Consider the following 25,732-nt stretch of genomic DNA (forward strand, 5'->3'; position numbering starts at 1 on the left):
AGGGCAACCTGAGTCAGCTGGAAGCTTATGGAAGCTGGCCTGGTAGAATGAGTGAGTCTTAATCAGAATAAATGAAGCAGCCTTGTAGGGAGACGCTGAAGAGCCAGGTTCCACTTCAGAAAGCTGCGTCCTGCTGGGTCAGTCTGTGGCTTTTGGCCTGAAGCAAAATAGCCCCCTATGCTAAAGCACCGCCAAGCTGCCCTCCTCACTGTGCATTCCCCTTCATCAGTCTCTCTAGTTGCTCGGTTTTCTTTTCTTTCTTTTTGTTTGATTTCTTTAACTGTTTCTTTTTTGATTATAAACGTCATGCATGCTTAATGTAGAAAGTTTAGGAACTTATTACTCCAGATGGAAATAACTACTACCTGTGAATCCCATCGTGAACCTGCAGATGTAGTTTCAGGGATATTGCTGAGGAGTTGTCTGTGAGGGGTTTGTTCGCTCTGCTCAGTTCCCACTTACTGGAGGCCCCCGTGGCCCCAGCCGCCTCCGGACCTACTGGAAGGGAGACTTCTGTTCTTGTGGAGGCCCTGTCCCAGCCTGACAGAAGCTTCTGGCTCTTCCTTTCTTCCTTGGTTTTCAGAATTGCTCTCAGCTGTGTTCTCCAGGGTGTGCTTATAAGCTGCACCCTGACGTTCCTCACGAGGCCCTTTTCAGAGAATGGGGTGAATTTGCATATTACCTCTTCTGTGAAAGGTTTAAAGGGAGGGCTTGATCTCTAAGCGCAGGTGGGTAGATCTAAAGCAGGCTGGTTTGCCCAGGGTAGTCATGGCAGAAGGAAAAGTTTTCTGGCCTTTTCGCGGAGACTTTGGCTGACAGGCGTAGCCTCCTTTCCTTCCCCAAGCTGTTTGATTGAGCTGTTTCGCCCCCACTCTTTCATATTTCGTGTGGGGGTTGCCGCCTTGGCAGCATGGCTGCCTCCGTCATTAGGGAGGAAGAGGTGAAGGCCCTCCACGAACAGTGTGTTTTCAAGGGTTTGCTGTGTGTCTGTGGGGAGTGTGTGCAGGTGAGAGAGAGCAAGAGGCCAAGGGGCATGTGGATGTCTCTCTTGCCCTGCCTAGAATTAGTGTCACTTTGAAGGCACAGAGAAATATTGCCATTTTATAGATGAGCATAAGGAAAGGCCAGTTTCTCTGTGGCTAGATAGAGTCTGTACTAGATAATTGGGTAGTAAGGAATGTTGACCGTTTTGCCCAAATTTTTATTTCTGTCTGTTGAATGTGAGAATTACAATCAACTTGAAAATGGAAGTATAGGAGAAAAATACCTATATATATACATACACACACACACGTTTATGTATGTGTGTATTTATGTGTGTATGTATGTAGGTATCATAAAAATAAAATTATGAGAGCCACACATCTGCAGTAAATAAAAAACCATATCTGAATGTCAGTACTACATTATGTTAATGACTCTAACTAGATTACACTGTTCTAATACACTTTTCTAATATTTGTGATCTCTGGTGCTTTATATGTATTGCTATATACTTACTGCATTTTTAATACCTTCTCTAGGATGCTTAATTCAAATAATTAATGATGATTAATATCTAGATGGTAAGTACATACTATAGATACATATAATTCATGTCAACAAGTACTATCCCTGGCTAAATAAACCCACTTCCCTGCCATCAGAGTGCTCACACTATGGAGGCAAAGATAGATATAGACACATAAAAAAGCATGATAAATTCCAGGACGTGTTGTGGGAGCACAAAGAGTGGAGCAGGGAAGAGCTGAGCCCTGCTCTATAGCGGGCTGGTGAGATAGGTGATATTCTAATCCCTTTGAACTTCTCCCAGATTCGTTTGATGTGGTTTTTAACCTGCAGAGCGCTTTTACTTCTCTGTTGCAGAGGAAAGGGTAAAGGGAAGAGTATGTACAGCTCTGTAAAGTCTAGAGAATGAGTCCTAGGAAGATTATTTTTATTTCTGTACAGATACAGATAAGCTTTGGTTTAATTTAAATAAACTGGCTCTTAAAAATTCTAAGAATACTAACTACTCATACAGTTTTGCTTTCATTTACACACCGATGAGAAAGCATCTGTAGCTTTGCATTTTATTTGCTATAAGCAAAAAGTGGTTTGAGATATTTAAGAATCTGAAACTTGGTAGTATTGAGTCCTCGCATGTCCCAGTTCAGCCCACTGCAGTTTTTTTTTTTTTTTTTTTAAATGAGACTTACATAATACTCCAAAATGAGAGATTTTTTTAATGGATAAATTGACATAAAATTTTCCTCTGTTGGCCAAATCTGCTGAAGTAACCCTTCATGGTTTGCTATATTATTTCCTTATTTCTTCTCACGCTTACTGCTGTTTTATTTAATTTACATATCTCTGCTGCAACCCTCTAAATGATCTTCTCTTTAGAAACAACAAAACCAGCTAGCAAAAAAAGAGAAAAAGGAAAAAAAAAGAAAAGAAAAGCAAAAAAAAAAAAAATCCCAAACCTACCAAAACCAAAAAAAAAAAAACACCTTCCCCTGAAACAAAACAGTGCTCTGATTCAAGGTTCACTGTGTGGGTTTCCAAAGAAGGTTGGTATGATTGTGAATGCAAATAATTTATCAGCCCTGCAGTGAGAGACAGCAGTCAGCTGCAGGTTCTTAACGATAACATCTACAAGTGGGCTGGATAGAGAATAGCTTGATACTTGGCATCATATCCTGCAGCTTTTCTCTTTGGGGAAAAAAGCCTTTCTTCTTAAGACCACTTTGATTCACAGACTGAAGTGTGTCTGTTATCATTTGATAGCTGTGCTTTTTGAATATGAAGGCAGTGTTACACAGAGAGGTGGGCTCCTGCACGCTGTGGCTCGGAGGCGTGCTCTCCTTGACAGCGTTCTCGAGGCTTTTAGTCATAGGTGGTGGGAGAAAAAGCAAAGCAGGAGATTCTAAGTGTATGATACGCGCAGTGTAACCCCCAGTCACAGTTTTTCTTGAATACATGGTTTAATCATTTGCCTTCAATCTGCCTTTAAATATTATAAAGCTCCTGATGACTGGCTTATTTCTAAGCAGGTGACTATAAAGTAGGTAGGAGAGCTATTTTCAGCTCTACCGGCATTTCGATTCTTACTCTCACTTATGACTTGGTTGTGAAAATGGCTTTCAGCTAAATCTTAACAGATACATCTTCTGAAACTTTGTAGCAACCTTATCCAATTAATGCAAACTTTTGATTTATTAATAAGTATCAGGTAGAAACTAAAAGTGATAGAATTGTGGTAGACTGGTTTCCATTCATCTAGGTGACCAGAACTCAGATGTGTCCTTTTCTTTTTCTTTTCATCATTACTCAGGAGAAGGGAAATGGAACGGATCTAGATGTCATCGGTGATGAATGCCTATTTGCCTAGTTGAACTGGGAAGCTATTCCCCACCAATGCTTTGTTCTGAAAGTTCTATGGTGAAAGCCTATCTTGCCTTTGAGTGAAGTGGAGTGGTCTGAAATAGATAACTCAGGGAACTAGAAATCGGTTGGTCCTTTCATGAGGAAAGATTGCTTTGTGATTTGAAAAGATTTTTCAGCTCGTTGTTTAGGCAGGAAAGGCTGTATCCTAGCTGGTTATGTTAGGTTCCATTATCTCTTTTTTAAGCCATTTGGCTTTTCTTTAGTTTCTCATTTTGCATGTCTCTCGTCATTCCTGCCATTCAGCGCTCTCCCCAGTTTAACTCACAGAGCTCTTTCTCATTTCTTAGTGAACTGGGGACTCTGGTTTTCTCTCCTCTCCCTCCCTTCTTTTAGTCAAGGAGATGAAATAACATTAAGCATCTGACTAAAACTGAAGTAATTCCATATTAGAGCTGACATCTTTTGACAGATATTGTTAGTTAAAAAAAAACACGTAATTTTTAAAGTTTACCCAGTATTTAAATAAATTTAAAGATAATTCTTTGAATGCCTACTATGTGCCAAGCATTTTGCTCTGTCAACAAATAGAGAGAACATGCTACAGATACAGAGAATGTTCTGCAAGAGAACACGCTGGTCATAGCAAACACCTTCTTCCAACAACACAAGAGACGACTGTACACGTAGACATCACCAGATGGTCAATACTGAAATCAGATTATATTCTTTGTAGTCAAAGATGGAGAGCTTGTATACAGTCAGCAGAACAAGACCAGGAGCTGACTGTGGCTCAGATCATGAACTCCTTACTGCAAAATTCAGACTTAAATTGAAGAACGTAGGGAAAACCACTAGGCCATTCAGGTATGATCTAAATCAAATCCCTTACGATTATACAGTGGAGGTGACAAATAGATTCAAGGGATTAGATCTTGTAGAGTGTCTGGAGAACTGTGGACAGAGGTTCCTAACATTGTACAGGAGGTGGTGATCAAAACCATCCCCAAGAAAAAGAAATGCAAAAAGGCAAAATGGTTGTCTGAGGAGGCCTTATAAATAGCTGAGAAAAAAGAGAAGTTAAAGGCAAAGGAGAAAAGGAAAGATACATGCATCTGATTGCAGAGTTCCAGAGAACAGCAAGGAGAGATAAGAAAGCCTTTTTAAGTGAACAATACAAAGAAATGTAGGAAAACAATAGGATGGGAAAGGCTAGAGATCACTTCAAGAAAATTAGAGATACCAAGGGAACATTTCATGCAAAGATGGGCACAATAAAGGACAGAAACGGTATAGACCTAACAGAAGCAGAGTATTAAGAGGTGGTAAGAATAGAAGAGGTTTAGATAGATTAAGAAGAGGTGGTAAGAATACACAGAAGAACTATACAAAAAAGATATTAATGACCAGATAACCATGATGGTGTGCTCACTCACCTAGAGCCAGGCATCTTGGAGTGTGAAGTCAAGTGGGCCTTAGGAAGCATCATGAACAAAGCTAGTGGAGGTGATGGAATTCTAGCTGAGCTGTTTCAAATCCTAAAAGATGCTGTTTAAGTGCTGCACTTAACATGCCAGCAAATTTGGAAAACTCAGCAGTGGCCACAGGACTGGAAAAGGTCAGTTTTCATTCCAATCCGAAGAAGGGCAATGCCAAAGAATGTTCACACTACTGCACAGTTGCGTTCATTTCACGTGCTAGCAAAGTAATACTCAAAGTCCTTTGAGCTAGGCTTCAACAGTATGTGAACGGAGAGCTTCCAGATGTACAAGCTCAATTTAGAAAAGGCAGAGGAACCAGAGATCAAAATGCCAACATCCTTTGGATCATAGATAAAGCTAGAGAATTACAGAAAAATATCTACTTCTGCTTCATTGATTACAGTAAAGCCTTTGACTGTGTGGATCACAACAAACTGTGGAAAATTCTTCAAGAGATGGGAATACCAGACCACCTTACCTGCCTCCTGAGAAACCTGTATGCAAGTCAAGAAGCAACAGTTAGAACCGGACATGGAACAAGAGCTAGGTTCAAAATTGGGAAAGGAGTATGTATAGTGTCACCCTGCTTGTTTAACTTAAATGCAGGGTACCTCATGTGAAATGCCAGACTGGATGAAGCACAAGCTGGAATCAAGATTGCAGGAGGAATATCAATAACTTCAGATATGCAGATGACATCACCCTTATGGCAGAAAGCGAAGAGGAATTAAAGAACCTCTTGTTGAAGGTGAAAGAGGAGAGTGAAAAAGCTGGCTTAAGACTCCGCATTCAAGAAACTAAGATCGTGGCATCCGGTCCTGTCACTTCATGGCAAATAGATGGGGAAACAATGGAAACAGTGACAGACTTTATTTTCTTGGGCCCCAAAATCACTGGAGACAGTGACTGCGACCATGAAAATAAAAGCCGTTTGTTCCTTGAAAGAAAAGCTATGACAAACCTAGATAGCATATTAAAAAGCAGACATTACTTTACCTCCAAAGGTCCATAAACCAAAGTCTATGGTTTTTCCAGTAGTCATGTACGATGTGAGAGCTGGACAATAAAAAAGGCTGAGCACCAAAGAATTGATGCCTTTGAACTGTGGCTCTGGGGAAGTCGCTTGAGAGTCCCTTGGACTGCAATGAGATGATACCAGTCAATCCTAAAGGAAATCAACCCTGAATATTCATTGGAAGGACTGATGATGAAGCTGAAACTTCAGTACTTTGGCTACCTGATACGAAGAGCCGACTCATTGGGTAAGACTGTGATGCTAGGAAAGATTGAGGGCAGAAGGAGAAGGGGATGACAGAGGACAAGATGGTGGGATGGCATCATCGACTCAATGGACATGAGTTAGAGCGGACTTCAGGAAGTGGTGAAGGATAGGGGAGCCTGGTGTGCAGCTGCCCGTGGGGTTGCAGAGTCAGACATGACTGAGAGACTGGATAAGAAACACAGAGGTACTGGTGAAAACCCCAGCTCTTCAAGAGGGCAGAACGTTGAGGCAGACAAATGAATATGATCCAGTTAGAGAAATGCAGTGGTAGAGATATATGTAGGCTATGCAGAAGAGAGGAATCTTGGGTGAAGATTTCTAGGAAGACTTTCTGGAAGAAGTGGTGCCTGAGCTGAAATGAAGTGTAATACCAACAAAAGTAGTGGCAACTGATCATTACTGAGCTTTAATTACATGCCAGAAATTGTAAGTATTTTGCATAGCTTATCTGCTTTTATATTATAGCCGTGTTACCATTTCTGTTTTTACACATGAAACCAAGAAACTTGACCCAAGTTGACAGAGCTAGTAAGTTGACTGGTTTGGTATTAAAACTCAGGCAGTCTTATTTCAGAGACCAAAACCTTAAGAAGAATTGTGGGGTGGGGGTAAGAATATGGGTTAGATGGAACAAGGATATTGATCTTGATATGGGATTTTCTTCTGGTTATAAAATTTTTAACATAATTTTCTGAGGTTTCTGTATGAACATCCAGCCTTACCTTGGAGACTGGATGTATTTTATTAAACCAAGATTGAATGAGGGAGATTTTCATAATTCCTTTAGCCTGTGAAGTACAATAATAGGTAGGTTAAAAGAACATTTCTCCCCTCTTTTGCCTGTAAATTTTGCCCTCTTCTAAGGAGATGTTATGGTACTGTTTTTCTTCTCCGCAGTTTGCCACAATCTGGTACCTTTGAGGCTTCTTTATTGACAATCTTATAAAAGAGAATTTTCTCTTCTAAGTATTCTTAACTAGAGAAGTGATGAAAGGCTCAGGTTTTGTGATTGAGTCCTTGGAAGCTTGTTTTTCCTTCTAGCAGACTGTCCAGAGTTAATGTGAACAGTGGCTGAAAGGTGCCTGGTGGGCAGCTAGCTCCACGGAGAGTTTGTTTTTGATTAGAATGGTCTTTGGGAAAAATGGAAATGTTCCAGTTAAGGGAATGGAGTCAGAATATAGACACAAAGCCTATTGATTCTTCTTTAGCAGTAGTTTAGTTCCAGCAAATCACCTAAACCATGACATTTAACAAACTGTGCTCTTAACAAAGCTAGGCACACAGCAAAGGCAATGAATAGTAATTATTTTTCTTTGCTAAGGACTGCTTTGTGAAGCTACTGCTACCTTTCAGTTTAACTTGTACGAATTGAGGAAAAAAGTATCGGCCCTTTTGAAAAGGAAGAGAAAGGGCAGTGGTTATTACCCTGGCTTTTTGCAGACTTCACAATACCTGACTGTGCCCTTCAGAGGCTTTAGTTACCGCCTCTGCCTTGCTTCCTGAGTAAGTTAACCCCCTGCAGGAGAGAACTGGTGTGGAGAGTAACACGGGACCATTTCTGTGTGTGTTTGTTAGTGGGTGTGCAGGTGACAGACATGCTGACAGTCAAAAGGAAAGTGGAGGCTGCCCCCTGAGGTGGTTTGTTTTGAACAGTTCCTGTGAGTTGTTTCGGGGATTGATAATATGCCTGCTTGTCTCACTTTCACATGGCAGCCATATTGGCTGAGACCCACTGCTTCTGAGAGAATACATACTTCTGATGATAGATAGCTTCAGGAAGACAGGTGGTGTGAAGCCATAGTTCAGTCACTGCCTGAAGCCCCAGATTGAAAGCTTCTACCTTGCTGCTTGGTACTAGTTCATTGTAGGTATAGTTATCAAAGGAAAGCGTTGAATGGATTCTTGACCATATTATAAAATTGTGTGATTTCAAGAAAAGAATTTTAGTTTCAATGAATGTTAAAAGTAAGTGCAAATCTTACCTATAAAATATGCTAATTATGTATAGTTTTCCACAGAAACTTGGTTCCCCCTGTACCCCGCACCCCTTAGTTCCGTCTCTTTGCAACCCCATGGACAACCCCATACAGTCCATGGAATTCTCCAGGCTAGAGTACCGGAGTGGGTAGCCTTTCCCTTCTCCAGAGGATCTTCCCAACCCAGGAATCGAACCCACGTCTCCTGCATTGCAGGCAGATTCTTTACCAGCTGAGCCCCAAAGGAAGCCCCCTTAGTTCCCAGGAGAATTTATCAGCTGCTCTTTTTTTTTTTTCCTCAAATAAAACCAGTGGGGCATTCTCTTTACTCCCATTCCTACCATCTCTGCCCTTCCATTGGGATGCTATTTAATAAATTTGGTTAAAGTATGAATTTTCAAATGACCTTAACAGTATGGTTCCTAAGATATCAGTATTCTGTCTTTACTTCCCTTCTTGGTTGCCAGCCAGCAGTTTCCAAGTTAGCTGGAGAAGTCAAGCTCGTTACCTGAGACTTAAGAATGCCGGAGGCAACAGCACTGTCTCTAAATATTTCCAGAGTTGTTCACAGCTTTCTAAAAGTATTTGATGAATTTCCTTCTGGCAATAATTCTTATATTCTGTAGACTTTTCTACTCTGCTGCTTGGAGTTATGAAACCTGGTCTAGATTTTGTGCCAGATTTATTAGAATTCTGTCTTTTGAGAGGTGGTAATGTTAAGTAAGCATTGTTACTTTCAGAGTTGGCTCTTGTGTGGACCCTCCGGGTAATTCCCATGAGAGCTGTGCAGTCTCTACTTTGTCATAACTTTAGAAAGAATAAAGTCATGGCTCTGTCTTCCTGTTTTCACCTTGGGTAGGCTTTCTGTGTACTCCTACCAACAGTGAGTTCTATCTAGACTTTCCCAAAGGGTTTTCAGTCTAAGGTTCTACCAACTGTAAGCCCTTTTCTGTAAGGATTTAATATTACTTTTGTTTAGGCCCTGGGAGCAGAGCCAGGCTATGGCGGCGTGGGCAGGAGAGGAACTGATCTAAAATTGGAGCTTATTTTCATCTTACCTTTTATCCAAGTTACTTCTAGAATCCAATATTGATGCTACCAATGCTTCCCTGCTTCCTCCCCTGATGAATCCTTTATCTCAAGAGTAACAATAATGAAAACAATGAAAATTAAATCTCGGAGAGGTTAAGTTACTTTTCAGAGGTTAAGAAAAATTAATAAATGATGAATCTAGAACTGAAACTAGAACCCTTGCCTTTTAACCATGTAAGATGATTAACCATCTTTTAACCATCTAAGAGGAAGAATTATGATCCACTGAATGAGTGAAAAAGAATTATTCTCCATCCCCCATGTTCGTTACTGAGCCCATAATAGAGTGACATTGAATAATATTTAATAAAAAAAAAAGACCCTCAAATTCCCACTGAGTGAACATATGAACTAACAGATCAGAGTACCTCCTCTTCTTTCTGGGAGCTATTGGGGTTAATTGTTTTAGCAACACTGTAGCCAGCTCACTTCCCCCAGAGCTTGCCTCTCATCAGTTCCTCCTGGTCACCATTGAAGATGTAAGTGCTTCTGACCATGTGGTCTCTCCCAGGTTCTATTTTTTTGAGCTGATACAGGGGATCAGTTTGTCAGATAAGACTCATAAGAATCAGAGACCTTACCTATTACTAAGTTTTAGTAATACTTTTAAGAGTACAGAAATCAAGGGGTGTAAGTGAAGCAGGGCGAGTCTGGAACATCCTCTATGGACCCGCACCAGGTTGCTCTTCCCTCATTGGACATATTCTCTCCAGCCCAGGATAGTGGATGAGATCTCTAACTGAGGCTTCTGGTCACCTCACAAAGCAGGGGGAGTGTTTGGATTATGAAACATTTCCCTTTTATACTACCAGATAATGTTATATAGCTTATGTGACATTCTTTGGGAAACCATAGAAGCAAAAGAAGGCCTTTGCAGGACAAACCAGTTTTGTATCCCCCTTACCCCGCCGCTTTTATCTCCTCCTCAAGATCTCAATTTAACCAGAGCTACGAGTGACAAGCAGGGAATTAGAATTTTTGCTACCTTCTCTTCAGCCTTGTAACCTCCACAAATCCTTAAATCCTCTCGACCATTTCCCTGGAGTCTCAATGCGTTTCTGTCTCCCCCATGTTCCATTGGTAAGACGCCCTCTGTTGCTCGCCTCCAAGCTTGCACTATTTTATACTAAGGATGGATAGGCAGCCGTCCTGTCATCAATTTCTTACCTTATTTTTCCATCTTCTTTTTTTCGCACTATGAAGTGCCTTAACTATTATGATTTGTGTGAATCTGACTTGACATTCCCACATAAATTCATGCTTTTCCAACTCACTGGCACTTAACCACCCCTCCCTTCCTAACTTTTTAACTGTGACAAGAAACCTTTGAGTTACCAAACCGCCTCTACACTCTAGCTTGTTAGTCAGGACATCGGATAGAGAAGACGTTCTGAGATCTGGCTTTCTCTTGGAGAAATACATATTTCTCCCTCTGCCCTGCAGGCGGTGGTTGTTTATTCTCCTATTTCCCGTGTACCTCTGAGTTTGGAGGTGGAGCGGACTCCTCACAGTCACTTCTTGAACATTACTCCTCCACTTTCGTGTGAAAACTTCTTCTCTTTGAGATTTATAACACTTCTTACCCCTAATCATTACTCATCTGTACCACCTGTCATTCACCTTCTTTCATTTACTGTGGCATGTGGGCCTCATCTCTTTTCACAGTCTTGCCGTCAGCCTGGATGTCCTCAGTATGACCCTCTCAGTACCTGACTACCTGGTTTCTTAACCTGGCCACCTGACGGTTCATCTGTTTGTTCATTGTTTCAGTATTTCCTTCATGCATACGTGCATTTATTTATGCATTCATTCAAAAAGGGTTTTTGATCACCTGTTGTTGCTGTTCAGTTGCTGAGTCGTGTCCGACTCTTTGCGACCCCATGGACTGCACCACGCCAGGCTTCCCTGTCCTTCACCATCTCCCAGAGCTTGCTCAGACTCATGTCGATTGAGTTGGTGATGCCTTCCAAGCATCTTGTCCTCTCTGGTTCCCTTCTCCTCCTGCCCTCAATCTTTCCCAGCATCAGGGTCTTTTCCAGTGAGTCGACTCTTCGCATCAGGTGGCCAAAGTATTGGAGCTTCCTTTAGCTTCAGCATCAGTCCTTCCAGTGAATATTCAGGGTTGATTTCCTTTAGGATGGACTGGTTTGATCTCCTTGCAGTCCAAGGGAGTCTTGAGAGTCTTCTCCAATACCACAGTTTGAAAGCATCAATTCTTTGGTGCTCAGCCTTTTTTATTCTCCAGCTCTCACATCTGTACAAGACTACTGGAAAAACCATAGCTTTGACTATATGGACCTTTGGAGGCAAAGTAATGTCTGCTTTTTAATATGCTATCTAGGTTTGTCATACTTTTTCTTCCAAGGAACAAGCATCTTTTAATTTCATGGCTGCAGTCACTGTCCCCAGTGATTTTGGAGCCCAGGAACATAAAATCTTTCACTGTTTCCATTGTTTGCCCATCTGTATGCCATGAAGTGATGGGACCAGATGCCATGATCTTAGTTTTTTGAATGCTGAGTTTTAAGCCAGCTTTTTCACTCTCCTCTTTCACCTTCATCAAGAGGCTCTTTAATTCCTGTTCGCTTTCTGCCATAAGGGTGATGTCATCTGCATATCTGAGGTTATTGCTATTTCTCCCGGCAATCTTGATTCTCGTTTGTGATTCATCCAGCCCAGCATTTTGCATGATGTACTCTGCATGTAAGTTAAATAATCAGGATGACAATATACAGCCTTGACACACTCCTTTCCCAATTTGGAACCAGTCTGTTGTTCCATGTCTGGTTCTAACTGTTGCTTCTTGACCTGCATACAAGTTTCTCAGGAGGCAGGTAAGGTGGTCTGGTATTCCCATCTCTTTAAGAATTTTTCACAGTTTTTTCACCTAAAGTAATTTCCTGAGTCCTATGCTAGAATTGGAGATACAGTGGTGGGGGGTGGATGGTGGTAGGACGAATCCAGACATGGTCCTCTCATTCTGGAGCTTACAGAGAAGTTGGGGGGAAAGACATTGAACAGATGAAGACACAAATAAATGTAACTTTATAAGTTTTATAATTACTTTGAGGGAAAGAGGCTACAGGGCCCAAAGGGTGTACTAGAGAGACTTATCTTACCATGGGCGTGTCTCTGAGGAAATGATGGTTGAACTGCGTCCTCATATGAGGAGTTAACTGGTTAAAGAAGGGAGGTGAGAAAATTCTGAGTAGAGGCGGCAGCATGTACAAAGCCGAGTTAGGAGAGAGAGGGTGGTCCATTTGAGGAGTGAGTGGAGGCTGGTGGGAGAACATGGTGAAGGAGAGGGAGAGCGTGATGCCAGGGGCCTACAAGGTGGGCAGGGTTCAGACCACATGAGATCTCTTTAGGTTATGTTAAGGATTTCGGTTCATTCAAAGGGAGTGCAGCCATTGAAAATTTTATTTACTATTTTTAAAATTTACTTTTCCAAATATAATACATATACATTGTATAAATTCTAAAGGTAATGATATTTAGTGAACAAACAAGTTTCTCAGGTACCTAGTTTCTCCTCCTAAAAGCCACTGTGCCAGTTTCTTGAATATTCTTCCAAAAATAGTCTATGCATATATATGTGTGTATACACACACACACACACACATATAAACTCCCCCCACACACACAGATTGTGGCATACTATACACACTGCTATACACCTTTCTTTCTCCACATAATGTTTTAATGTTTCCTGGATATCATTTCATATCACGACTATAGAGAGTGGCCTTATCCCAGCAACTGCATAAATCTAATTCAGTTTACTTAACAAGTTCTCTGTTGAGGGATGTGTAAGTTATTTCCAGTGTTTTTCATTCCAGATAACATACAATAACTATTTTGGTATCGTATCACATATTTGATAATATTTCTGATAAGTAAGCTCCAAAGTTAGCTACCTTTATTCTATAAGGACTGAATTTCTTTCCTTCATTGCACTTACATTCGTTTGCAGTTCTGCATTTTTTATTATGTCTATTTAATCACTGTCTCCCCCATCTAAATTATAAACTCCATCAAAGAAATGCCTAGCATGAAACAGATGCTCGATAATATTTGTTGAGGACTTCCCTGGTGGTCCAGTGGTTAAGACTCTGCACTTCCACTGCAGGGGGTGCGGGTTCAATCCCTAGTCAGGGAACTAAGATCCCGTATGCTGTGCAATGTGGCAAAGAAAAACCTAAAAAAGAAATTGTTGAAGAGATGAAGGAATAAGGAGGTAAGGATAATAGCTAGATGGGAAGTAAGGGTGCTTTTTTAGTTAAGCCTTTTATACCAGATAGAAATAATTTGCATCTCTATAAAAATCGAAGTCCTTTGAAACTTATCAGTCTCCTATTAGTTAACATCTAAATTTAGGCTCTATTCAGTAATAGTAATTCAAAAAAAGTATATTCTCATACACCTGGGGTTGGCAGACTTTCTTAAAGGGCCAAATAGTCAATATTTTAGGCTTTACTAATACTAAGATAACTCTGTTGCAGCTACTTAACTCTGCCATTAGAACAAAAGCAGCCATACATAATACATAAATAAATGAGTGTGAGTGACTATATTCCAGTGAAAGTTTATTTACAATAATAGGCAGCAGCTAGAGTTGGCCCTTGGACCATAGTTGGCTCTACTCGTTTAATGAATCAGTAATGATAACCCTGCTTTCATTCCTGATGTTGTCAATTTGTGACTTCTCTCTCTTTTTTTTCTGTTATCAGTCACACTAGAGCTTTACCAATTTTATTGACTTTTTAGACAATTAGATTAGTGTTTCATTGGTTTTTCTCTATTGTTTTTTGTTTGTTTTCTGTTTCATTGGTTACTCTTTATCTTTTCCTTTCTCTGCTTATTTGGATATAATTTACTCTTTTTTTTTTTTTTTTTTTGTCTTTTTTTTTTTTTTTTTAATTTTTATTTTTTTTATTTTTTTATTTTTTTATTTTTTTTTTTTTTTCTGTCTTTTATGATGAAAGCATAAGATCATTATTTTTCTCCCTGTTAAAGTTTGGCCTTTACTTTTCCATATCTTTTTGAATACATTTATCTACAAACAAAAAAGCTTCATTCTGAAGAATATAAATAAGACTATAACATATAGGTTTTCTGCAGCTTGCTAAAGGTATCATGGGTATATTTCTTCAGCTACATATGGAACTCGACCTCATTCTTTTCACTTGCTGTATAGTATTCTGCAGTAACTATATCTATATTAGGTTCTTCAAATATTTCACCAGTACAAACTATACTGAAATCCTCACAAGTGGGAAATTCTCCAGGATAGAAGTACACAGAATGTTTTTGTTAGATGTATAATTTATTGAATGTCTTCTCTTAATGCTCAGAAGGAATAAACTACTTCTATGTGATTTACCACATTAACTGCATTTCATGATTCTTTCTTTGTTATAAATTTTCCTATGTTGTTTAAGGGCTGAACTTTGGGGGAAAAGTCTTTCCACATTAATTTTGTTTATAATTTTGTTTCTCTGGTATTGGTTCTCTGATGTCCAATAAGAATTGAACTCTTTCAATGGAATTTCCCACAGTCATTACATAAGTAGGGTTTATTCACTATGAGTCTTCTGATGTCCAGCAAAGGTTGTGTACCTGAAAGATTTTCCACATTTACTACAGTGATGGGGTTTCTCTCCTTTATGCATTCTTTGATGATTAATAAGAGTTGAATTGTTCCTAAAGATTTTCCCACACTGATTATACCAGTATGGTTTCTCTTCAGTATGGATTTTCTTATGTTCCAACAGAGTTAAGTTATCCCTGAAAACTTTCCCACCTTCATTACATATAAAAGGTCTTTCTCCACAATGTATTCTGTCATGATGAGTAAGGGCTACCTTCTGAGCATAGACATTCTCACAGTCTTTACATTAGTAAGGGTTTCTGACTGGTCTGAATTCTCTGTTGACTTAAAAGAATAGAGTTCTTTCTAAAAGCTTTTCCACGTTCATTGCATTTATAGGGTTTCTCTCTATAATGAATTCCCTATTGATTAATAATTGTTGAGTGCTTCTTTAAGAATTTCCCACATTCTGTACATCTATAAGGTTGTTTTCTTATGTGAATTTTATGATGATTAAAAGGAATGAACTGCTCATAATGTCTATCACACATTCTTTATGTTTATGAGATTTCTTTGTCAGTATAATATCTCTGGTATTTAATAAAGGAGAATTTATACTTGAAGACTTTGCTACATTATAGTACTCTTTCTCTGTGGAACTTCTGTGCTTCTACTTCAGACCTATATTGATTGTGACACTTTTGTTTGCCCTTTCAGAGCAGACCCTTCAGAAGTATTTATTTTGCTTTAGGTCTGACATCTTTGTTTCAAACCAGTACTCTTGGACTGCACAGGTACCTGGTGGAGCTTCTCATACTTTTATCCAGGGCTCTACCCCTTGCTCCAGTTGGGCTATTAATTTTAGCTTGAAAGAGAGAGAAGCCCCATAACAACAGATTCCTGTAGTTTTCCAGCATCATATATCCGTGTACATGTTCATCAAATAGCATCTGGGTATCTTCATTTATTCTAAGTAAAGGCCACAGTCACATTTGCAGATGTCAGTGATCCCTGGATCTATGCCCTTGGTAGTCTTGGAGCCATCTGGCTTCTGAAGTATTCTTCCAGGCAAGGGGAGAAAGTCATGCTTAGGCTGATAGTTCTGGAGATTAGAAATCCTAAATCAAGGTGTTGGCTGGGTTGCTTCCTTCTGAATCTTTGGGTAGAATCCTCCTTTAACTCTTCTTAGCTTTTGGTGGTCACTGTTAGTCCTTGACTTTTCTTGGCATGCAGCTATATCTTTTCCATCTCTGCTTCTATCATCACAATGCATTCGCCCTATGTGTCTTTCTAGATCATTGATTTTAGACTTTTCTTCTTTTCTAAAATAAGCATGTAAAGCTATAAATGCCCCTCTAAACATTGCTTTAACTGTATCCCACACATTTTAGTATGTTGTGTTTTCAGTTTCATTCAGTTCAAAATGCTTTCTAAACTTTCATGGTTTCAACCTACACTTGGTGTAAATTAGTATTACACCAAGGGGAACCACTATCCAGATGTCTGGAGCTCTTTCTCTGTGTAGCTCCTTCTTTCCGGTAGTTTCTAGCTACCACAGTCCCCGTGAACTCTTGTTTCGTCAACTGAGCAAGACCACCGTGCTCTGCTTAGGTTCTTCCCTGTCTCACAGTCTGCAGCATGCCTGGTCTGTAAACAGAAAGCCAAAGTGATCATAGGGCTCACCCTTGTTTATTTCCTTTCTCTGTGGGATCACAGTCCCAGATCACATTGTTGTTAAGTGCCCCAAACCAATTGTTTCACATATATTTTTTGTCTAGTTTTCTAGTTTCTCAACAGTAGGAAAGCAAATTCTATGGCAGTTTCTCCTTCAAGGACAGAAGTGGAGGTCACGGTACATTAAAAAAAATACTGGCTTATAGAAAAGTGCAAGTTATTTTTGTTTTTGTGGATCTTTTCACTGTATTAAATATGAGAGACTTTTTGTGAGAGGAATGATGGAAAGTTGATCTAAAGGTAACTGACAGTAGTTATTGATGTAACAATTTACTGATTTCAATAAACTCTGTGCACTCAGCTGTTACTGAGTCATACCATTGGTTATTGTGTGAGAAGGTAGATGAAGAAATGAGCGTTTCTATAGCTCTTAGTAGCATCATTTTTAAAATAGTTTCTATTTATTCACCTTTTCTTAAGGAAGTTCTTTTTTTTCTGGCCTCTAAGTTGCCTTGTCTGATGTTAGGTTGGTGCCCGTATTTCTTTTTTTAAAAGCACAGTGGTAGATTGGCTTCCATAGTGTTTGACTCCATAATCCACAAGCCTTCCTATTTTTCTCTTGTCTTTCAGTTGACTAGTATCCACACTTAGTGTTTCCTTTGAGTCACGATGGCTTTGGCGGATTATCCAGTTGTTGCTTTAGTCAGTCTAACACTTTTTCAGTTATGCATACATGCAGATGTCTTATCTGCATGTCTTATCGGCATCTTATCTGCATGTCTTATCTCCTCAGTGGTTTGATTCTATTACATATTTTCTATATGTAATTCTGCATTTTATGTTATAACTCCTGGCTGGGACTAGGGTGAAGAAAGAGGTACCTAGGGTGTGAAATTTAAGGAGACACTCAATCTCAAGGTGGGATAAGCCAACCCTGCACTTACGTGACTCTTAAGACTAAGCACTTCCTTAACACTTGTGCCCGGGGCATCTCCCTTGCCTCACCTGGTTCTGGCCCTGTATAATCTTGACTTCTTAGAGGTGGCTCAGATGGTAAAGAATCTGCCTTTACGAGATTCAAGTAGTGCAGAAGTACTTGAGGAATACTCCAGTGCAGGAGACCCACGTTCGATCCCTGTGTTGGGAAGATCCCCTGGAGAAGTGCGTGGGTACCCACCCCAGTATTCTTGCCTGGAGAATCCATGGACAAAGAAGCCTGGTCGGCTACAGTCCATGGGATTGCAGAGTCGGACACGACTGAGTGACTAATACACACATCACCCTGACCATAGTTGGTTACAGACACCTATATAACTAAGACCTTAAAATGAACTCTGTGTGAAAACTTTAGAACATGCTTTGGGATTTCTCTGGTGGTCCGGTGGCTAAGTCTCTGTGCTCCCAATGCAGGGGGCCCAGGTTCGATCCCCGGCCAGGGAACTAGATCCCACATACTGAAACTAAGACCCGGCGCAGCCAAATAAAAATAATTATTAAAAAAAAATGCTTTATCCAAGAAAACAGAAATGAGGTGATATTTCAGGAAAACCAATACCATGCCTGAAAAAATTCAGTGGCTCAAAAGTTTATCCATAAGCAACATTAGCCAGAATTTTGGACCATGTTATCTAGGTTAACCATGGCAGGTCACTGTTGTACTTCTCTTCCTTTATTTCTTATTATGACATAACTTCTCATTAGAAAGTTCATCTAGCAGAATAAAATTTTTGGTAAACTTGACTACTGCTCTGATTAATGCTGTGATGTGCAAAGCCACCTGACTATGACCAACTGCTGATTAGAAAATGGATGAACCTGCAGCCTGCAAGAGGTCAAGGGAACTCAGTTTGTGTTGCTGCCAGTTCAGTGGAGGGGGAGTGCTCCATTTCTGTTACATGAACTGGAGTTCTCTGTAAAAGGTCTACATGCAAGGGACTTATTGAGGAGGGGAGCCAGCAATAAGCATGGAGCAGTACTTCTACCAGCTAAAATATGCTGAGCCAAAAAATCTCTCTTTTGTGTCTTCTTTTCCACTTACCAGGCAGCTTTCCCACCCTCTTAAAAACCGGTCTTCAAAATAGCCTCCAATGTTGGTATTCAGGACTCTTTACAGAGCTGGAGTCTCTGCTTTTATTTCATTTTAAAATGTTTCCATTCTTTGTTTTTAGATGCCAAGGAGAGCAGGTGCCAGCGAGTGAAGACACAGTTTGGTTTTGGCCTGAGATCCAGGGGAGAAAATCACCTCCAGCTTCTAGAAGGAACCCCCTCTCTCCAGTCATGTTGGGCTGCCTGCTGCCAGGACTCTGCCTGTCATGCCTTTTGGTGGTTAGAGGGGATGTGCATCCAGGCAGACTGCAGCAGGCCCCAGAGCTGCCAGGCTTTTAGGACAGACTCTTCCAACTCAATGCTGGTGTTTTTCAAAAAATTCCAAGTTGAAGATGATTTGGAATTTCTACCTGAAGATGATGTACCACATATTTTGGGGCTAGGTTGGAACAGAGCATCTTGGAGGAGGCAGAGCCCACCCAGAACTCCATTCAGACCCACTTCATCCAGTGACCAGTGGAGCTTAATCAGGAAGCTTCGGAAGAGAGAGAATCCCAGTGAAGAAGTAGCTGCAGTGACACAGCCTTCTAAAACGAATGAACTCGGTGATCTAAACAGCACTGGCTCTGCAGAGGTAAGCATATCATGAATAAGGAGCGGCTAGAAAACTAGTTTAATCTGCTTTTGCATTTGGCACACACGAGCTTCGAAGCGGTGCTTGTGGGCGGCGCTCACAGGCTGAGGAGTGTGTGTCCACAGCTGCTTGGTGTCAGCTTAGTCGGTGCTGCCCAGGTGTTCACGGGTGATTTGATCTTAGGGATGTGCACTCCATGCAGATCCGACCATTGTTTTGGTTTAAGCAGAAAGCTGCTCATTATCTTGTCTAAGCTGGTTCTTGGCTACAGGTAAGTACGTTTGTGTGGGTGTTAGTCTCCACCAGCGATTCTGCAGCATTTTCTGCCGGATTGCAAAACACTTGATTGATGCGGTTGCAGTCAAGTTCTCCTCCTCCTCCCCCATCTCCTGCTGGTAAACACTTTCCTTATGAGATAGTTTCTATTTCATTCTAAAGTAACCATCCTGGTACTGCATAAGACCTGGACCTGCTGGTCTGGGGAGTCGGATGTGGCCATTAGCCAAGAGGCCTTGGGTGAATTCTTACCAAGCTTTGTATGCTAAGGGAGATACTACCAGTAGAGTTTATTCTGCTTATTATGTTTCTTCATTGTTGATCTTCCTGGGCAAACGATTAAGAGGAATGACTCACCCTGTGCTCATTCTCCCTCAATTGCTGTGACTTATTTTTGTCTTTGTTTTGTCCTAGTTGTCTCTACCAAGTTAAAGCCAGAGTGGGGAGGCTACTACATGCCAGACACTGTGTGTGCTAATCACTGTGTTATGTCATTTTGTTTAATTTTCATAGCAGTATTTCCAAGTATGTGTTATTAACCCCGTTTTCCTAGTGAGGAAACTGAGGTCCATATAGGTTAAACAGTTTGATCATGCAGCTAATGAATAGCAGAACCTTTCAGTGCAATTTTAGAGCTACAGTATTAGGTTCAATTTGCTCATAAACATTTATGGACTTTTATTGTCAATGTCAGGCTTCCCTCATAGCTCAGTTGGTAAAGAATCTGCCTGCAATGCAGGAGACCCTGGTTCGATTCCTGGGTCTGGAAGATCCGCTGGAGAAGGGATAGGCTACCCACTCCAGTATTCTTGGGCTTCCCTGGTGGCTCAGCTGGTAAAGAATCTGCCTGCAATGCCGGAGACCTGGGTTCAATCCCTTGGTTGGGAAGATCCCCTGGAGAAGGGAAAGGCTACCCATTCTAGTATTCTAGCCTGGAAAATGCCATGGACTGTATAGTCCATGGAATCGCAAAGAGTCGGACACGACTGAGCGACTTTCACTTATTGTCAGTGTCAGGTACTTTCCTAAGCACTAGAGGTAAACAAGACATGATCTGTGCTCTCAGGAGTTTATAGTCTAGTGGAAACTCAGGCATGAAGATGGTGTTCACAATACTGTATAATTTTTTATTTTTTTTTAAAGAACCAGCTTTTAAAATTTTATTTTATTTTTTTGACTGTGCTGTGTCTTCATTGCGGCTCATGGGCTTTCTCTAGTTGCAGTGAGTGGGGGCTACTCTGTTTTTGTGGCATGGGGGCTTCTCATTGCAGTGGCTTCTCTTGTTGCAGAAGCATGGGTTCTAGGGCACATTTGGCTCAGTAGCTGTGGCCCACAGGCCTCGTTGCCCTGCGGCAGGTGGGATCGTCCCAGACCAGGGATTGAACCTGTGTCCCTGGCGTTGGCTGGTGGATTCCTAACCACTGGACCACTCGGGAAGTCCCCCAGTAGTGTGTAATTAGTGCATTAGTAGATTTATGTATTGGGTTGGCCAAAAAGTTTGTTTGGGTTTTTCTGTAACATCTTATGGAAAAACCCAAACGAACTTTTGGCTAACCCACTACTACACAATAGGAACACCAAAGAAGAAGTGATCCTCTGAGCAGGCAGGTGATGTGTATGTGCAGGGAAGAGTTTACAGAGATGTTTAATTTATTTCTTAATGGATGTGTAGAATTTCACTTGGGGTTTAAAAGTTAAAAAAAAAAATTCTGGAGAGAGGTCCAGTGTGTGCAGAGGTTTAGTCAGCACATACTTACTGCACATTTACTGTCTGTAGGGTGTTGTACTAAAAGCAAGGCAGTACAAATATTATGTCAAATAAGATCATGATTCCTGCCCTAATAGAGCTTATACTCTGGCAAGGAAAATAGGCATGTCATTTATGATAATTAAATACTGATAAGCTCGATGTACATTATAAGAGGGTAAGTAGAGTACTGTAAGAACATCTAACAGGGACCTAATTAAGATTAAGGGGTCAAGTTAGGCCACCCTAAGTAAGGAAAGTTGAAGCTGAGATTGAAGTAGAAGTAGGAATTAGGGGAAAAAACCAGCAGAATAATTCAGGCAGAAAGAATAACAGTTTCAAAGTGTGTTAGATTCCTTAGAACATGGCAAGATCACAAAGTTGAGAGAGACTGGTCTTGTTTGGCAAACAGAGCAAGAGACCTTTAGAGAAAGAAGAGGCTTCAAAGGTGTTCAGAGCCTCGTTCAGTTGCCAGGTCGTGTCCAGCTCTTGCGACCCCATGGACTGCAGCACACCAGGCTTCACTGTCCTATCCTGTCTCCCAGAGTTTGCTCAGATCCATGTCCGTTGAGTCAGTGATGCTATCTAACCATCTCATCCTCTGCTGCCCCTTCTTTTGCCTTCAGTCTTACCAAGCATCAAAGCCTTTTCAATGAGTTGGCTCATCTCATCAGGTGGTCTGAGTATTAGAGCTTTACAATCAGTCCTTTCAATGAATATTAAGGGTTGATTTCCTTAGGATTGACTGGTTTCATCTCCTTGCAGTTCAAGAGACTCTCGAGAGTCTTCTCTACCACCACAATTCAAAATCATCAATTCTTTGGCGCTCAGGCTTCTTTATGGTCCAGCTCTCAGATCTGTACATTATTACAGTGAAAACCATAGCTTTGACTGTATGGAACTTTGTTGGCAAAGTGATGTCTCTGTTTTTTAATATGCTATCTAGGTTTGTCATAGCTTCCCTTCCAAGGAGTAAACGTCGTTCAATTTCATGGCTGCAATCATTGTCAGCAGTGATTTTTGGAGCCCAAGAAGATAAAGTGAAAGTGAAAGTTGCTCAGTCCTGTCTCACTCTTTGTGACCCCATGAACTATAGTCCATGGACTTCTCCAGGCCAGAATGCTGGAGTAGGTAGCCTTTCCCTTCTCCAGGGGATCTTCCCAACCCAGAGATTGAACCCAGTTGGTTCATTCTTTACCAACTGAACCACAAGGGAAGCAAGAAAATAAAATCTATCACTGTGTCCACTTTTCCCCTTCTGTTTGACATGAAGTGATGGGACTAGATGCCATGATCTTAGTTTTTTTGAATGTTGAGTTTTAAGCCAGCTTTTTCACTCTCCTCTTTCTCCCCCATCAAGAGGCTCTTTAGTTCTTCTTCACTTCCTGCCATTAGAATAGTATCATCTGGGTATCTGAAGTTGTTGGTATTTCTCCTGGCAGTCTTGATTCTAGCTCATGATTCATCCAGCCCAGTATTTCGCGTGATGTACTCTGCATATAAGTTAAATAAGTAGGGTGACAATATACAGCCTTGATGTACTCCTTTACCAATTCTGTACCAGTCCTTTGTTCTATGGCCAGTTCTAACAGTTGCTTCTTGACCTGCATACTCGTTTTTCAGGAGACAGGTAAGGTGGTCTGGTATTCCCATCTCTTGAAGAATTTTCCACAGTTTGTTGTGATCCACACAGTCAGAGTCTTTAGCATAGTCCATGAAGCAGAAGTAGATGTTTTCCTAGAATTTCCCTGCTGTCTCCATGATCCAGCGAACATTGGCAATTTGAGCTCTGGCTCCTCTGCCCTTTCTAAATTCAGCTTGTACAGCTGGAAGTTCTCGGTTCACACACTGCTGAAGTCTCACTTGAAGGACTTTGAGCATAACCTTAATGGTGTGTGAAATGAATGCAGTTGTATGGTAGTTTGATCATTCTTTGGCACTGCCCTTCTTTGGGATTGGAAGAGCCAGCCTTCAGGCCTTCTTAAAATATTAGTCTTTATCTTAACAGGGAATGAAATGGTTAGATACCTTACTGTGTGATGAATAGAATGAAGGTCCATGGAGCAGTCAAGAAGGAGGCCCTTTGGGCAAGGGAACTATTGTACTAAAGGAAGTTGAAGATATGGGAAAGAGGATAAAGACAATTCTCCCTCAGGGCTGAGGATCTCAAACTTTAACAGAATCACTTGGAGGCCTTGTTAAAAACAGATTGCTGGGTCCTAGCTCCAGAGTTTCTGATTCACTTTGTTTAAAGTGGGGCCTGAGAATTTGCATTTTTACAGCTTCCCTGGTGGCTCAGATGGTAAAGAATCTGCCTGCAATATGGGAGACCTTGATTTGATCCCTAGGTTGGAAAGAACCCCTGGAGGAGGGCATGGCAACCCACTCCAGTATTCTTAGCTGGAGAGTCCCCATGGACAGAGGAGCCTGGCGGGCTGCAGTCCCTGGGGTCGCATAGAGTCGGACCCGACTGAAGCGACTGAGCACAGCACAGCCTCATAGGGCGGGGTCAGAATACGGGACACTCATGAGTCTTAGGCAGGAGGAGAGACTCTCCTTCACTGTGACAGGAAGGAAGGAATGAGTGGATTGGGATGTGACTGAGGTGGACTGTTGGTTCGAGAGAAGGAAATTGTGGTAGTTCTAATCTCATTCTTGTTTTTTCCTGAAGTGGAATAAATCATTTATTGACAGTAGAAGCAGAGGTAAGTGGAGTGGGGATGGGTGGGTAGTCGGCAGGAGTGAGAGACCCGGAGAGAGTGGTAGAGTCTGAAATGACCATTGATCAGGATCGGAGATGGGAAACAAGGTAAGGAAATAGAAAGGTTGCTGGGTAGCCTTGAAGATGGAGAACACGAGTTTACAATTATGGTCGTATGATTCTCCTCAGGACCTCTCAGCAGCCCTGTCAAGGAAAGGTTGGTGGTTTGATTCAGCCAAGATTAGAACTTTGCCGATTTTGTATGGAAGGAGATGGAGGCATGGAAATGGAGGTCATTGTCAAGAGAGTGGATAAAAGAGATATAAGAAAGGAAGAGAGGCAAAGTTGGGAGGGGTTGACGGAGATTCAGTACAGGAGTCTGGCATTCAGAGACTTTGGTGATGGGAAACAGATACACAGAACAAGTACATGTGAGGGAAGGACAGGATGTTTGAATTTCAGGTTTCAGAGCTGTAGAAGTTACAGTGATTACAAGGTCTAGGGTGAAGCTATGGAAGAGAGTTGCTGGGATAGAGCAGAGAAGAAATTTATTGATGATAAGGAGCTCAAAGAACATGTTGAATGAGTCATCCATGTAGACCTTGAGACCTTTAGTAAGGATGATGATAATGATAATAACAGCAACAGTTAATGTTTACTGGTAGTACTTACTGTGTGTCAGGTACTATTCTGAGCCTTTTACACGAATTAACTGTTTTATCTATACAACAAATCCTACGACTTACTTTTTTATTTTACAAATGAGGAAACTCAGGAAAAGAAAGGTTAAGGCACGTGGCCAAGGCAGCATAGCTACTGAATGGTAGTACCAAAACTTGAACACAGGCGGTCTCATTCTCTCCAGAGTCTGCCCTCTCGCTCTTACTCTTGAGGCAAGGACCTGCAGTGAAGAGGAATTTTGAGAGCCAGTTGTCAAGGCCGTCAGTAAGGTAGGAGGAGTAATGAGTAAGTGGAGGGATGACGGCTGTGATGAGAGTTGAGGTTGTGCAGCAAGACAGCAGAGGAGAAGAGGCTTTTACAGAAAAGATGGAAGAGTAAGATTTGCAAAGGGTGTTGAGAAGGGGAGCAAGTAAAGTAGCATCCCACCTTTAATCCTGAAGTATGGGAGAATAAGTAGCCATCGTATTGCAGAGATACATGGGAAACTGCATCCTTCAAGGCGTGCAGACTTACCCTTAAGAATAGATCAGAGGGGGCTTCCCTGGTGGTCCAGTGGATAGGAATCTGTCTTGCAACTCAGGGGACACCAGTTCGATCCCTGGTCTGGGAAGATCCCGCTTGCTGCAGAGCCTCTAAGCCTGTGTGCCACAACTACTGAGCCAGTGCTCCACAACAAGAGAAACCACTGCAATGAGAAGCCTGTGCCCTGCAAGGAAGAATAACCCCCACTCGCTGCAACTAGAGAAAAATAAAAATATATATTATAAATAAATAAATAAAAGATTACGAGGTCAGGGATCACTTTATGAGCATGCGGCCTATGCAGTCCTCACACTTAGAAAGGCCTTGTTCTTGATTTACTGTTCTGCTCTCATTATCTTGAAATTCTTAATTTTTGAACAAGTAAGCCACATTTTCATTTTGTACCAGATCCTGAAAATTTATATGTTGCCTGTCCCACAAGAGGTATAGGGAACAAAATATGAAGGTACTGAGCATACTGGTGACTTTCTGGTCATATGGAATAGGAATTCCAGACAATTCAATGAAATTTTTGGAAGAGAAAAAGAGGTTGGGAACAGGTGTGGTGTGGTTAGTGTTTAACAACTGGGCTGTGTTCCCCCTATAAAACAAAGTCAAATCCCGAGTTGTAGACTCTGCTAATTTATGTGGTGTAAATACTACC

General features: G+C 41.2%; 1 protein-coding gene across 5 annotated transcripts in view; it reads left to right on the top strand.

The window, feature by feature from the left end:
- The window catches only part of KIAA0319L (KIAA0319 like), a 94,599-nt gene that overhangs the window by 17,629 nt on the left and 51,238 nt on the right, over positions 1–25,732 (top strand). For all 5 annotated transcript variants that reach the window (XM_043875785.1, XM_043875787.1, XM_043875784.1 and 2 more), the window contains exon 3: positions 18,630–19,141. In XM_043875785.1, the coding sequence (XP_043731720.1) occupies positions 18,630–19,141 (512 nt within the window). The remainder of the gene's footprint in view (positions 1–18,629; positions 19,142–25,732) is intronic.

This window comes from Cervus elaphus, chromosome 20 (assembly GCF_910594005.1).
Source record: "Cervus elaphus chromosome 20, mCerEla1.1, whole genome shotgun sequence".
Classification (NCBI taxonomy): Eukaryota; Metazoa; Chordata; class Mammalia; order Artiodactyla; family Cervidae; genus Cervus; species Cervus elaphus.